The sequence below is a fragment of the Artibeus jamaicensis genome, unplaced genomic scaffold, assembly GCF_021234435.1.
Source record: "Artibeus jamaicensis isolate MK-2021 breed Jamaican fruit bat unplaced genomic scaffold, CSHL_Jam_final contig_700, whole genome shotgun sequence".
Taxonomy (NCBI): Eukaryota; Metazoa; Chordata; class Mammalia; order Chiroptera; family Phyllostomidae; genus Artibeus; species Artibeus jamaicensis.
Genome location: NW_026521930.1, coordinates 7,355,490 through 7,369,210, shown reverse-complemented (window position 1 = coordinate 7,369,210; position 13,721 = coordinate 7,355,490). Strand labels below are relative to the sequence as shown.

Here is a 13,721-nt window from a genome sequence, read left to right as displayed (position 1 = left end):
AGGCAGGACCAACTATTCGTCATGGTCCCAATCCATCTACATCTGAGTACACACGTAACACCATGTCCACACAGAAGAGCTATGCATGCCAGGAGTTTTAACCTTGGGGAAAGAGGTCAGTTCATTCAAGAGCATTCCCACACCTGGGACTGGCAGGTACCGGGTGCTGGGGACCAGCCCCCGCCAGCGTTTGGACGACCGCCGGCAGGCAGTTCTCCCGGAGCCCTGCCCAGCCTCGCTGCCTTCCTCGGGCACTCGCTCCCGCCCTGGCTGCGTTCAGACGGCGGCACGGGACGGGGCGTGAGGCAAAGGCAGCAGCCCGATCCGCCTTCTAAAAACTCACGCACGCCCCGGTTCTGCTCGGAGCCTCGGCCAGCGACCCCGCATCCTCCCCTGCTTCCTTTCCCTCCCCTCCGCGTCCTCTCCCCGCCCGGGCCAGGACGCGGAGGGCTCCCAGCTAGGAAGCCACCGGGCGGCCCCCACTCCCCACCCCCGTGCTCTCCAGGCCCCGTCTGAGAGCCGTTTAGTGCAGGCTGGAGATGGGTTGGAAGGAACGACTCCCTGGGCTCCTGACTCCGTGGATCTGCGGTGGGAGGGCGGTTCCCAGCAACAGTCCCAGCAGCACCCCTCCCCCGGGCGGGACGGGGTGGGTGGGAGGCACCCGGCGCCCCGCGAAAGAAGGAAGGGGCGGGGCGAGCACGGAGAGCGGTTCTGGCGCCGAAAGGAGCGCGCGCCCCTGCGCCCTGCAGCCGCGGTGGGTTCCCGGGAGACGCGCCTCCCTAGGGCGCGGCAACGTCCTCAAAGCCGCCTGGAGCTCGGAAGCCTCAGGACCGCGGCCCCAAACCATGAAACGCAGGAGCGTCCCGAACACCTAACATTCTACCCGCAATCGGCGCAACGCGCATTCCCCGCACAGAACGTGGGGCCAAGCCCTGCGGGGCGCCGGAACAGCGGTGCGGGGTCCCTCGCTGGCCCGAGCAGGGAGCGCGGTTGGGGACTCCAGCCTCCGGGGCCGCGCAGCCGGCGGAGCCGGGAGCCGAGCCCGCGAACGCCGCCGCTCACTCACCGGGCCCGCCGACCTCCTCCTCGCAGGAGTACCAGATGCCGGTGTGGAAATTCCTGAAGAGGAATCGGTCGTCCCCCGTCTCCCAGCTGTAGAGCGCGCCGCCAGGGGGGCCGTTCCCCGCGGCGGCGGCGGCGGCGGGGGCGGCGGTGCCGTTGGCTGTGGCGTTGGCGCCCGAGTTGGGGCAGTTGGCGCGCCCGCCCTGGCCGCAGCCGGGCTTGGGCACCCGCTGCGTGCCCTGGCACCAGTGCGTGGTCAGGAAGGCGGTGGTGGCGAAGAGCAGCGCCAGCAGGTTCAGGGCCACGGCCATGAGCGCTCGGCCGCGGCGGCTCGTCTTCATGCCGCCCGCGCCGCCAGGACCGCGCCGCCGGGGAGCTCCGCGCGCGAAGTTGGCAGCCGGCGCCCGGCGTCAGCGGCCGCTGCACGCCGCGCCCCGGGGCTCGGGCGCCTGCGATCGGCAGCGGTGGACGCGGCGCGGGCCCATGACACTCCCCGCGGGTGGGAGAGCGGCGCTGGGGGCCGTCGGCGGCGACAGAGAGGCTCCTGCGCTCCCGGAGCTCGGAGCGCGAGTGCCCCACAGCAACGAGTCGCTGGCGCCCGGCAGCGGCCGCGGCGCAGGGACGCGCGCTCCTCCGTGCGGAGACACCTGCAGGCGGCTGGCGACAGTGTTCAGTGCCCGCCCTCACGGGGTGGGGGGCGGAGGGGGGCGGGGAGCGCCCCGCGAGGGCGGAGGACCGGGCGAGAAGGGACGCCCCCGAAAGCGACCCGCGCCAGAGTGGAGGGTCTGAGAAGCCAAGAGAATGACTGGCAGGGCGCTCTCGGAGAAAGAGGCTTCCCGCGGGGTACGTGGGGCAACCAAACCAGCCAGGAGGAGACACTCTAAGACCCAGAAAGGCCCAGACAAGGGCAGAGCCTGCTGAGGCGCACGAGGGACATGGACAAGCAGGACACTGTTCTGGAAGGAGAGCCGAAGGGTCTGAGCTGCAGTTTGCTGGGTGCCCCACAGCCGGAGAGCGGCTGGACCCTCGGGAAGGACCGCCTCGTGCTGACCTCTGTAGGAGTTGCAGGGTAGGCCAGGAGGGTGCCCCGCCAGGAATTCCATCTGTAGAGACTTGTGCTTCCCCTGGGGGCTGCTCAAGAAGGCGCAGGCCCTAGGAGCCGAGGGAAAGGCATCTCTGGCAGGATGGAGCTGCAGTCACCTGCGGCCCCCGTGGTGGGGTGGAACAAGAAGGGAGGGTGGCAAAGAAGCGCCGTCCCACACAGTGTGCCAAGCAAGGGTGGAGTGTGGTAAATGGGGCTTCCCCACACAAGCCATCTCACCTGGGGTCCTGAGCAGCATGACCCAGGAAGGACACAAAGTTGTTTACCGGGCAGGATGTCCCTCGGAGGCATCCAACCCAGAATCTTTAGAGTTAAAGTCGGGGTGGGGACAAAATGGTCAAGAATGCTGACTTTGGGGTCAGGCTAATCTGGGGCTTGACCAGCTGCGCTTACGCTTTGAAAAAGTCACTTAACTTCTTTGAGCCTTGATTGTCTTACCCACAAAAAAAGAGTATCTTGCCGTTGAAATGGGATCATGCCTGTAAAAAGCATTTTGGCAGTATGCACTCCACAAATGCTGTTTATTAACATAGGAGCCAAGAGCGGTCGACCAAACCCACAGGAGCCTTTTCGGATCTCTGTGGGAGGCGGGGCTGCCTGACCGTGAGCGCCCCCATGCGCACCTCTGCACCGCGTCCCCTGACCGCCCTCGCACGCACAGCCCCTGTGCCCGGGTGCCCGAGGCGTGCAACCACTAACTGCACGTTGATTGCAAGAGCTCACTTCACTTCTGCCTAAGCCGAGAACTGCTCCAAGAGGCCGCAGCTCGTGGAGTGGCAGGCTTGTGGAACTCAAGGTCAAGGGGCTGTGAATTGCCTCACTCTGGTGGCTGAGCTCCTGTTTCCTGTCAGCTGCTGCTACTCTGCCTGGCGGTGGGAGAGAGGAATCGTGGGCCATGTGCCTGGCAGGAACCCTGTGAAAGGGTGGCCAGAGGTCTCCGGACTCATTTATTAGACCCCTTTTCTAATAGTTGGAAGGCAGGGCATTCCGACTATTCTGAGAGGGCTCTCTGTGCACCAACAGTGGCAGCCGGGTACTGGTTGACAGAGAAAACTTACTACGGCCAAGCAGCTACAAGAAATCCAGTAATGCTTTTAAACAGGCGTACAGTATTTATCATAGGAGTATCTGTACACATCTGAAAGCCAGTTCCTCAGCCTTGGACTTCAGACAGTGAGTGGTTCATGTGCACGGGTGGGCAGGACCCACAGGCTGGGAGCCCTGTTCTGTGTGTCCAAAGCCAGGGGAACCCAAGTGAAATATGTCCCAGGGCCACACTCTCAAAAAAATACCCAGAGGAAGACAGAGAGGGGGTTGAAATTCCTGTCTAAGACATGGTTCCACTCATGGACCACCCCCTGGATGCTTGGCACCCACGAGAAAGAAGAACACAAACAACAGTAATAAGAATGTTTGTTGAGTGTGCAGGTGTTACACGAGCCAGGGGGAAAACCAGAGCAGGGAGGTGGGCAGGCGTGAAGGTAGCAGGCTGTGACTTTAAGGGAGATTTCAAGGAGGCCTCACGGAGAAGGCGACATTGAAGCAAAGACTTGAAAGAGAGGGGGAGCAAGACAGAGGGCTATCTCCAGAAAGGAGCTTCCAGGAAGAGGCGGGGGTTAACTGAGAGCGGTGGGCAGCGGGAGAGTATCGGAACATGAGATTGGAGAGGTGGTGGGGAGGGGACAGATTACGGCCATGAGCAAGGAGTCTGGCATTTGCTCTTGGTGAGGTGGAAACCTGGAAGACCCCGAGCAGAGGGAGGCGGGACCTGACGTAGGGCGCAGCAGGCAGGCCCACTCCAGCTGCCAGGGCAGGAGGAATGGAGACACTGAGACAGCTAAGGGCTAGTACGTGAATCGGGCGAGTAAACCAGCGGCTCAGACCAGAGGAATGGCAATGGTAGCTGAGCCTCTGGGGCAATTTTAAAGGCGGGTCCAGCAGGATTTGTTCAAGGATCAAATCTGGAATGTGAAAGATGACCTTGAAGTGTCTGGCAGGAGCACCTGCAAGCACAGAGCTGCCACCGGCTAAGGTAGAAGGCCTTGGAGGGACAGCTCTGGGGGTGCGGGGACGATCAGAAGTCCTGACTGATTTGTGCCGGGCCTGCTGCTCCCGCCCAAGATGAGGTCGGGGTGGAGAGCGTGCCCCTGGGGGCTGCCAACTACTATGTCCAAACTCAGGTGTAGGGTTTTTGATCTTCAAATAGCCATACAGTTGGAAGTGCCTTGGGTGTAGACAGGTGTTAAAGAAAAATTATTCATGACACTTGCTAAAGACAGGAAGTAGACTTTTCCCAAAGTACCTCTGCATGGAATTTTGCCATAGGGGAGAGAGGTGGGATCTACTCCGAGTACAGCAACAAGATGGGGTTTACAGCCGGGGAGCAGGGCGGGGCGGGTGGGTGGAAAATGAGAGGAAAGGTCAGGGTCAGGGTGCCTCCTGCTGAGAGGGCCCTACAGAGCCTTGCGGACAGCAGCCCCGGGGGGTCAGACACTGCAGCTGGGAGATGAGGAGTCTGGTTGGGTTTTGAGGGCAAGGGATTCTCACTGAATTGACGCAGCAGGATTCCTGCCCAAACTGGACCGAGCGGACCAAGGCCATAGCCTGGGGCCGGGGCCTGGTGGAGAACAGGGCTCAGAGGGGCCTGACTTGGGTTTGGTGAAGGACAGTCTTTGTTGGGGGTCGGTGGGGGTGCACTGGTTTCCTTCTCTTTAGCCAACACCATAGGCCAAGGCCGCCTGTCTCCTGCTGTTCCCCAGCCTGCCCCCCGCCTGTCTCTCCGCCCCTGAACTTGGAGCCAGAGAGATCGGCCCTGTATGCCTTTGCTTCCCCCCCCCCCCCCCCGCACTCTCCACCTCCTGCCCCCAGACGCAGTCTAAATGCTGTACAAGACTGGGGGGGGGGCACATCTTCAGGGCCTCTTCCCACCCCTCCCACCACCACCACCACACCCAACCACGCTGCACTCCAGACCACCCGTGCGCTGACAGCCCCTCCAGGCTGCCACCTGCCTCCCTCCCCCTTCCTGGAGTGCCCCGCTCTGCCTGAGTCACTGTCCCTCAGAGTGCTATGTAAACACCCCACTGCAGGGCCCCCGCTTCCCCACCCAGGCCTCCTCGGAGCCGTGATGTCTGTGTTCCTGCCTGTCTCCCTCACAGGCCTGGGGGCCCCTCCGGGTCACCCTGCTGGCAGCCTGCAGGCCATGTTTGGCCTGTAAGCAGTTCTTGTTTGGCCTGAATGGAGCTGGCCTCTGCCATGTTTTAAATTTTAATTATTAGCCAACGTTCAATAATCATGAGATTTCACATAAAAATATAGACTTCTAGCTTCGGCCCAGAACATTTTTGATAAAACGTATCTATGGAGCTAAAAGTTGGGGGGACGGCTACACTTTCGGGGCAGGGCGCGGGTGGGAGGAGCCCAGCGGGTGACCTCTGGGGCTGCTCACAGCTGCCTTCAGTTTAGGAAAACTCATTGAGCTGTGCAGTTTGGGAATTATGCACTTTTCATAGTAAAAAAATTTACCAGAAGAGGTGTTGCTATTAATAATTAAATTCAAACTTTTCAGGAACCATGACTATACTCCAAAGGGACACGATGCAAATGCATTTCACTTCCCACTGGACTCGCTGCCGCAAAGCCACGAGCTCGCCTGCGAGCCTCCCCGGCCCTCCCCAGTTACAGCAACTGGTCAGCCCATCGCCAGTCATCAGCAAAGTTTTCTGAACCTGAACTCCTAATACCCGCATTACTCCCCTGGTTGTGATGCCCCTGCAGTGTTTTGGTGAAAGTCGGCCTCGAGATGCTGCTGTTTTGAGACCAGTTGCCGCTTGGGGCCAGTTTTCGCAGGGGAGGAGTGGACCCTGGGGCTCGGGCAACCAGAGAAGCCCCTGAGGGTGCGTCCTACTGAGCAGAAAGGAACCAACTCATCACATCCAGTGTTCTTTGAAACTATCTTAGCTCCTCCCACTACTCCAGAATTCCCTGGGCCCCACCTCCGAGTCAGGCAGTGGTTGAACAAAACAAACCAAGTCCCTGGCTTCAGGGGAGACCGCCCATCAGTGCGTAACTGCAGACGGTGACGTGCAGTGGAGGGGAGGAAACAAGATGCTAGGGGAGCTGCCGGGGCCTCCCGGAGAAGCGGTATCTGAGCCGGCTGGGGGTAGACGATGTCCCTCGTAGGGGGTGGAAGGTCTGCATTTTGATCCCGGCTCTGCCACATCTGGGCCAAACCTCTCCTCCCTCAGAGCCTCAGTTTTCTCATCTGTAAACAGGGGACAAACCGCAAGCGCTGAGTGTCCTCAACACGGGAGGAGTTTCTTGCATGTATCTTGCGTGTTCTCGAGGGGTTAGCCGCCTTCATTTTGCTGATGAGGAAACCGAGACAGCTCGGAGAGGTTCTGTTGAGAGCCGGCCCCACACCTGTTGGCAGTGGCCAGCAGGCAGAGGGAAGCCGCTCAGAGTGCCGGGGGCTCGGGGAGAGCGCCTATCCCGCAGCCTTGAATGCCGGTCCAGGAACTCCCATCTTACTCTCTTAGGGATAGGGATCCGGTGATGACTGCGGGGCAGAGGCATGACACTCTGGGGCTATTTCTGGAAGCCATCAGGCCAGTAGGCCAGCAGGCCAGTGGGTGGGAGGTGAGGGGCCTTAGAGCGGTGTTAGTGGGCGCAGGCCATGGTCCACGCCAACCAAGCACTGGAGCCAGCTCTGAGACGGTCCCCAAATACCTGGATGTGTACACCGAGAACAAGGCCTCAGCATGCAAGCACTCTGGGACAGCCACCCGAAAGTGTTCCCAGGAACCCCAGCGACATGGTAGCCAACAAGTCAAGGCAGAAGGCGAGAAGGCTTCAGGGGGGCCTGCTGGCCTCCCACTGCTCCTTCCCATGCACTGGGATGTCCTCTGGGTGACAGACTAGGCACAAACTCAGTGTGATAGAGAGGGATCAGGGTGAGAAGGACTCACTCCTCAAGTCTGTCAGTGCTTACTTGGCACCAGGTGACCATGTGCCAGGCACTTTGGCGGAAAGGATGCAATGGAACACTTATGGCATCCTGACTAGCTCAGCTGGAAAAACTGAGACTTAGAAGTGAGCAGGGTAGGGCCAGAGTCCAAGGCCCCAGGTCTCTGGTCTTCAGATGAATCAAGTGGAAAGCCCCTGAAGTTAGCTCTGAATTAGCCTGGAGGTCACTAACTCCCCTCCTTCTCAGCCCTCTGTGGGATTTATCTCAGACCCCTGGGTCTGCAGCTGGTTTGTTTTACTCCAGTGCTGAAGAGGGAGGATGGGAAAGGTTGGGGAGAAAACGGGCATTTTTAAGGTGTTCTCCATTAGCACTTCCTGGTCTTTCAAGTTGTTATTTGCTTCCCTCTGCTGCCCTCTACAGGCCAAGAGCGGGACCTCCGGCCTGGCTTCCCTGGGCCGGGGAGCAGGTGTAAGTGCCAGAGAGAAATGGAAGGGAGAGGGGCCTGGGACTGGTTTAAGTGATTAGGAGCACAGGTCTCCAGCTAGTTGTAAATGTTTATAAATTACATAATGATGTACAAATATAACCATAAAGGATATATAAGAACTAGAAGTGTTTAAAGGAAGACATAAAGATGAAATAAACACTACTTTTAAATGTTTTTATTTTATTTACTAACAATATAACAGACCTTTTAGCTTTATTTAAAGATTCTTGGACTTCTGGTCAAGATGGCAGCATAGGTTAACATAGCACACTTCCTTGCACAACCACATCAAAATTACAACTAAAACGCAGAACAACCACTCAGAACCACGAGAAATCAAGTTGAATGGAAGTTTGACAACTACAGAATTAGAGAAACCACATCCACTACGCTACCACAGTTGTCCCAGTTTTTCCCCCTTTGCGGCCCTCCATCCAGCACCCCCACTCCCTCAGGCAGTCCCCACACCATTGTTCATGTCCGTGGGTCACGTGTAGAAGTTCTTTGGCTACTCCATTTCCTGTACTGTACCATACGCCCCCATGGCAATTCTGTAACTGCCTATTTGTTCTTCATAATCCCCTCACCTCTTCACCCATTCCCCCACACTCCCCCTCCCATCTGGCACCCATCAAATATCCATGATGCTGATTGATAGGTATGTATTTATTGCCATTTTACTGTTCATAGTTTTGATCTTCTTTTTCTTAAATAAGTTCCTTCAGCATTTCATATAATACATAAAGGATGATGAACTCCTTTAGTTTTTTTTTCTTGTCTGGGAAGCTCTTCATCTGCCCTTTGATTCTAAATGATAGCTTTATTGAGTAGAGCAATCTTGGCTCTAGGTTCCTGCTTTTCATGACTTTGAATATTTCTTGCCTGCAAAGTTTCTTTTGAGAAATCAGCTGACAGTCTTATGGGATCTCCCCTGTGGGTAATGAACTACTTTTCTCTGGCTGCTCTTAAGATTCTCTCTTTATCTTTAATCTTTGGTGTTGTGATTATGATGTGTCTTGGAGTGGCCCTCTTTGCATCCATCTTGCCTGGGACTCTCTGTGCTTCCCGGACTTGCATGTCTATTTCCTTCACCAAATTAGGCAAGTTTTCTTTTATTACTTTTTAAAGATTTTTTATTTATTTATCTTTAGAGGGGAAGGGAAGGACAAAGGGAGAGAAACGTCAATGTACAATTGCCTCTCATGTGTCTCACGCTGGGAACTGGCCTGCAACCCAGGCATGTGCCCTAACTGGGAATTGAACCGCAATCCCTTGGTTCTCAGGCCCGTGCTCAATCCTCTGAGCTACACTAGCCAGGGCTCATTCTTTTTCAAATAGATTTCCAATTTCTGCTCTTTTTCTTCTCCTTCTGGCACCCCTATGATGCAAATATTGGGATGCTTAAAGTTGTCCCAAAAGCAACTATCCTCATATTTTTGCATTCTTTTCTCTTCATGTTGTTCAGATTGGTTGTTTGTGGTTCTTTATGTTCCAAATCATTGATTTGATTCTCAGCTTCATGTACTCTATTGTTGTTTCCCTGTGAATTGCTCTTTATTTCAATTAGTGTGTCCTTCATTTATGACTGAATCTTTCTTATGCTGCTGAGGTCCTCACTAAATTCCCTGAGCATCCTTATAAACAGTATTTGGAACTCTGCCTCTGATAGATTGTTTATCTCCATTCTGTTTAGCTTTTTTTTCTGGAGTTTTGATCCGTTCTTTCATTTAGGCCATGTGTCTTCGTCTCCTCATTTTGGCAGCCTCCCTGTGTTTCTTTCTATGTATTAGGTAGAGCTGCTTTGACTCTGTGTCTTGGTAGTGTGCCCTAAGGTAGTAGGTGTCCTGTAGGGTCCAGTGACACAGCCTCCCCTATCACCCAAGCTGGATTCTCAAGTTGTGCCCTTTGTGTGGGCTGAGTACACCCTTCCCTTATTGTTGAGACTTGGTTGCTATTGGCAGGTCAATAGGAGGGATGTACTCAGGCCAATCAGTTGCAAGGACCAGCTGTGACCACTGACCACCCTCCATCCTGTGTGGAGGATCAGCTGTGCACGGACAGTTTGGTGGTGCTCTGAGGTGGTCTGTAGTTGTCTACTGAGTGTACACGCTCTGGGATTTCCTGTGTTATGCAGGCCAAGGTCAGCCTCCATCTGTGTTTTGCCAAGGGCCACCCTGCCTAAGCTATAAAGCAATCTGAGAAGGCTACTACTTGTGCTGGGCTTGGGGATTCCCAGGCAAAGCCAAGCTGTGAATCTAGACTGGCTGCCGCTAGTGTCTGGCCTCTGGCCCCTTATCAAAAAATAAAGGAGCTGGGGGCTCACTGAGGCTGGCTGTTGCTTATTTGAGATGATTTAGGAAGTTGTAAAACATAAGCCAAGACTGGCCATTCATATGGAAAAATCACTGTTAACAGCTTGGATAGGCCCACAAATTGGGGGGGGGGGGGGGAGTGGGGATCTCTGGAGCAGGGGAAAGGGGGAGGCAAACAGAGTTAGTAACCACACTGATGGAGTCTCAGATATGACACTCACCTGTCCACCCTGTGGTCTGTGGGGGAAGGGCTCAGAAAAAGGACAATAGCCTCTGCCCACCTTTCTATCTGGGAGAAAGCTGTGCCCCAGCCCCTGCCTTGATGCCAGGCAATTCAAATCCTTCCCATATGCCCCTGGTGCCTTTCAAGCTGCTACCCCAGTGCTGGAGCTCAGAGAGAATGAGTCTGAGTAAGTCCCTGTGTGGATTCTTTAAGTGGAACTGCTTGGGACTCCAGAATTTTCTTCCACTGACTCAATCCCTGCTGGATTTTGCAGCCAGAAGTTATGGGGACTTATCTTCCTGGCACTGGAACCCTGGGCTGGGGGCCTGGAGTGGGGCTGGGACTCCTCACTCCTGAGGTATCCCTCCAGGGTTTTTATCACCACACATGGGTGAGAGACCAGCCCGTTCTGCACCTGCACACCTCCTACCAGTCTGGATGGTTTCTTTAATTCTGTAGTGGTCAGACTTTCATTCAGATCAATTTCTGACAGTTCTGAGTGATGGTTGGTCTATATTTTAGTTGTAATTTTGATGTAGTTCTGCGAGGCAGTGAGCCATGTTTACCTAAGCCACCATATTGACGGAAAGTCCTAAAAATTCTCAATGAGTTTGTTCTCTAGTCCTAGCGGTGCGGTTGCATATGCTTTTTTTATTTTTGAAAAGCATGTGTTGATACGCTGTGCTGGTATAATTCAGGAGTCTACTCTATTTAGGCTTATGTCCATACTTGATTTGAGAGGCTGTTAAAGTAGAAAACAATGCTGAAATTTGGATTCATATAAAGATTTTAAAATTCAAATGGAAGGAGTGCCTTGTGGGCTATGCTTTCTAAATATTGATACTCATGTTTTAGTTCCATTCACAAAAGTGGGAGCTGTTTTTGGTGAAATTTGGCTAATACAGTTGACCCTTGAACAACATGGGTTTGAACTGCAGGTCCACCTACACAGGGATATTTTCCAACGAATACCTGTACCGTTTGAGTCTGCAGTTGGGAGTCCATGAATAAGGAGGGCCAGCTGTATCCATTGATCTACACCTTTTTTTTTTTGTCCTCTCGTGCCTTAAAGAGCCAGCCCCATTCTCCGGGTGGCCATCCTAAACTGAGAGGGAGATTGCTGTGTCCTGGTGGACTCCCTGTTACAACCGGACACCGGGGAGCAGGGAAAGCACAGGCCAGGACACAATGCCATTTCACATAGGGGACATGAGAATCCACGGATTTCGGGGTTTGTGGGGGTCTTGGAACCAATCCTCAGTGGATACCAAGGGGTGACTGGAGTTTGGGGGACTCAAAAGTGATACGTGGATTTTTGACTACACAAGCATTTGGCACTCCAACCCTCACGTTGTTCAAGGGCCAAATGTGTATGTCCGTCTTCACTGATGTTTGTCAGTCAGTCTTACAAACAAATGAGAGGATTAGTATTTGTGTATTTTAATTTTTTAAATATATTTTATTGATTATGCCATTACGGTTGTCCTATTTCCCCCCTTCATTCCCCTCCACCCTGCACACCCCTCCCCCACCATTCCTCCCTTTTGTTTATGTCCATGTGTCACAAGTTTTTTAGATTCTATATTTCCCATACTATTCTTGCCCTCCCTCCTATCTATTTTCTGCCTACAGCCTATGCTACTTATTCTCTGTACCTTCTCCCTCCTCCTCCCACTCCTCTGTTGCTAACCCTCCATGTGATCTCCATTTCTATGGTTCTGCTCCTGATCTAGCTGTCCTCTTAGTTTGCTTTTGTTTTAGGTGCGGTTGTTAATAACTGTGAGTTTGCTGTCCTTTCACTGTTCATATTTTTTATCTTCTTTTTCTTAGGTAAGTCCCTTTAACATTTCATATAATAAGGGCTTGGTGATGATGAACTCCTTGAATTTGACCTTATCTGAGAAGTACTTTACCTGCCCTTCCATTCTAAGTGAAAGTTTTGCTGGATAGAGCAATCTTGGTTGTAGGTCTTTGGATTTCATGATTTGGAATACTTCTTTCCAGCCCCTTCTTGCCTGTAAGGTCTCTTTTGAGAAATCAGCTGACAGTCTGATGGGAACTCTTTTCTAGGTGACTGTCCCCTTATCTCTTGCTGCTTCTAGAATTCGCTCCTTCATTTTAATCTTGGCTAATGTAATTATGATGTGTCTCGGTGTGTTCCTTCTTGGGTCCAACTTCTTTGGGACTCTCTGAGCTTCCTGGATCTCCTGGAGGTCTATTTCCTTTGCCAGACTGGGGAAGTTCTCCTTTGTTATTTGTTCAAATAAGTTTTCCACTCATGGCTGTTCCTCTTCCTTGGGACGTTTAAAGATGTCCTGGATATTCCTAAGCCTCTCCTCATTTTTTTGAATTCTTGTTTCTTCATTCTTTTCTGTTTGGTCATTTTTCTCTTCTTTCTGGTCCACTCCCTTGATTTGAGTCCCAGTTTTCTTCCCATCACTATTGGTTCCCTGTGCATGTCCCTTCATTTCAATTTGTGTAGCCTTTATTTGTTCCTCTAATCTGTGACTAAAATCAACCAGTTCTTTGAGCATCCTGATCACCAGTGTTTCGACCTGTGCATCTGAAAGGTTAGCTATCTCTTGGTCGCTTAGATTTATTGGCTCTGGGACTTTGAGCTGTTCTTGAGCCATAATGTTTTGGTCTGTTCGCACCTGTGATGTATGAAGGGTGGAGACTTAGTTGTTCACCAGGGTGGGGCAACCCAGGTCACTGGGTTGTGACACTGTATGTGGGGGCGGGGTCAGAGAGGGGCAATGGCGTTTGTTCCACTCTCTCTCAGATTTCTGTTCCCTCTGCCACTTCCCACAAGCAAATTGGGCCCTTCTGGTGCTGGCTCCCGGGTGTGTGGGCCTGTGTACCCTCCAGGACCCTTGGGTCTCTCCAACAAACTCTGTGAACCTGGGAGCTTCTCCTGGCACCCCAACCCCAAAAGTCTTTCCAATTGGTGCTTTCAGGCTCTAATTGCTGTCACTGGGGCCCTGGCCCAAGCAGTCTGTCTCACTGCTCGCTCCTTCACTTGGTTTATCTGGGCGCGAATGTGTGACCGCAGTCAGCCAGCCGCCTTGCAGCCTCACTGGGTCCGCCAGTTGCCACCCCCACCTGGGATCCGCCAACCGCGTCCTGCGCTCCTGGGTCGGTCAGGCTGATCTCTCCCGCCCAAATCTGCTCCACTGCTGACTCTGCCCCTCTTACTGGTCTGGATGAATGGTTTGTTGTTGTCAGACTTCCATCAAGTTCAGTTTTCTGTGTTTTGGCTGCATTTCTGTTACTAAAACTTTGTTGTCTTTAAACTTGGTTGTGCGAGGAGGCACAGTGTTTCCACCTACGCCTCCATCTTGGCCAGAAGTCCTCTGTGTATTTTAATTTTTTAAGAAAATTTTTATTTTTTTATTTTTTTGAGAGAAGATAAAGGAGGGAGAAAGAGTGAGAGAGAAGCATCGAGACTGATTATCTCTCCTTCGCGCTCCGACTGGCAACCAACCCACAACCCAGGCATGTGCTGTGGTTGGGAGACGAACCAGTGACCTTTTATTCCATGGAAAGATGGTCGCCTGAGCCACCATGGT

The 13,721-nt window shown here is 53.5% G+C and overlaps 1 protein-coding gene and 1 non-coding gene across 2 annotated transcripts in view; both read right to left on the bottom strand.

Annotated features, from left to right (window-relative positions):
* Positions 1–1,666, bottom strand: part of GSG1L (GSG1 like) — a 205,640-nt gene extending 203,974 nt beyond the window's left edge. The window contains exon 1 of the mRNA XM_037140019.2: positions 1,067–1,666. Coding sequence (XP_036995914.2) covers positions 1,067–1,403 — 337 coding nt within the window. The 5' untranslated portion in view covers positions 1,404–1,666. The remainder of the gene's footprint in view (positions 1–1,066) is intronic.
* A 9,536-nt stretch (positions 1,667–11,202) lies between these two features.
* LOC119045368 (small Cajal body-specific RNA 11) lies at positions 11,203–11,339 on the bottom strand. The gene has a single exon (XR_005081772.2). It is a non-coding gene; the product is annotated as a small Cajal body-specific RNA 11 (non-coding RNA).
* Positions 11,340–13,721: the final 2,382 nt, after the last annotated feature.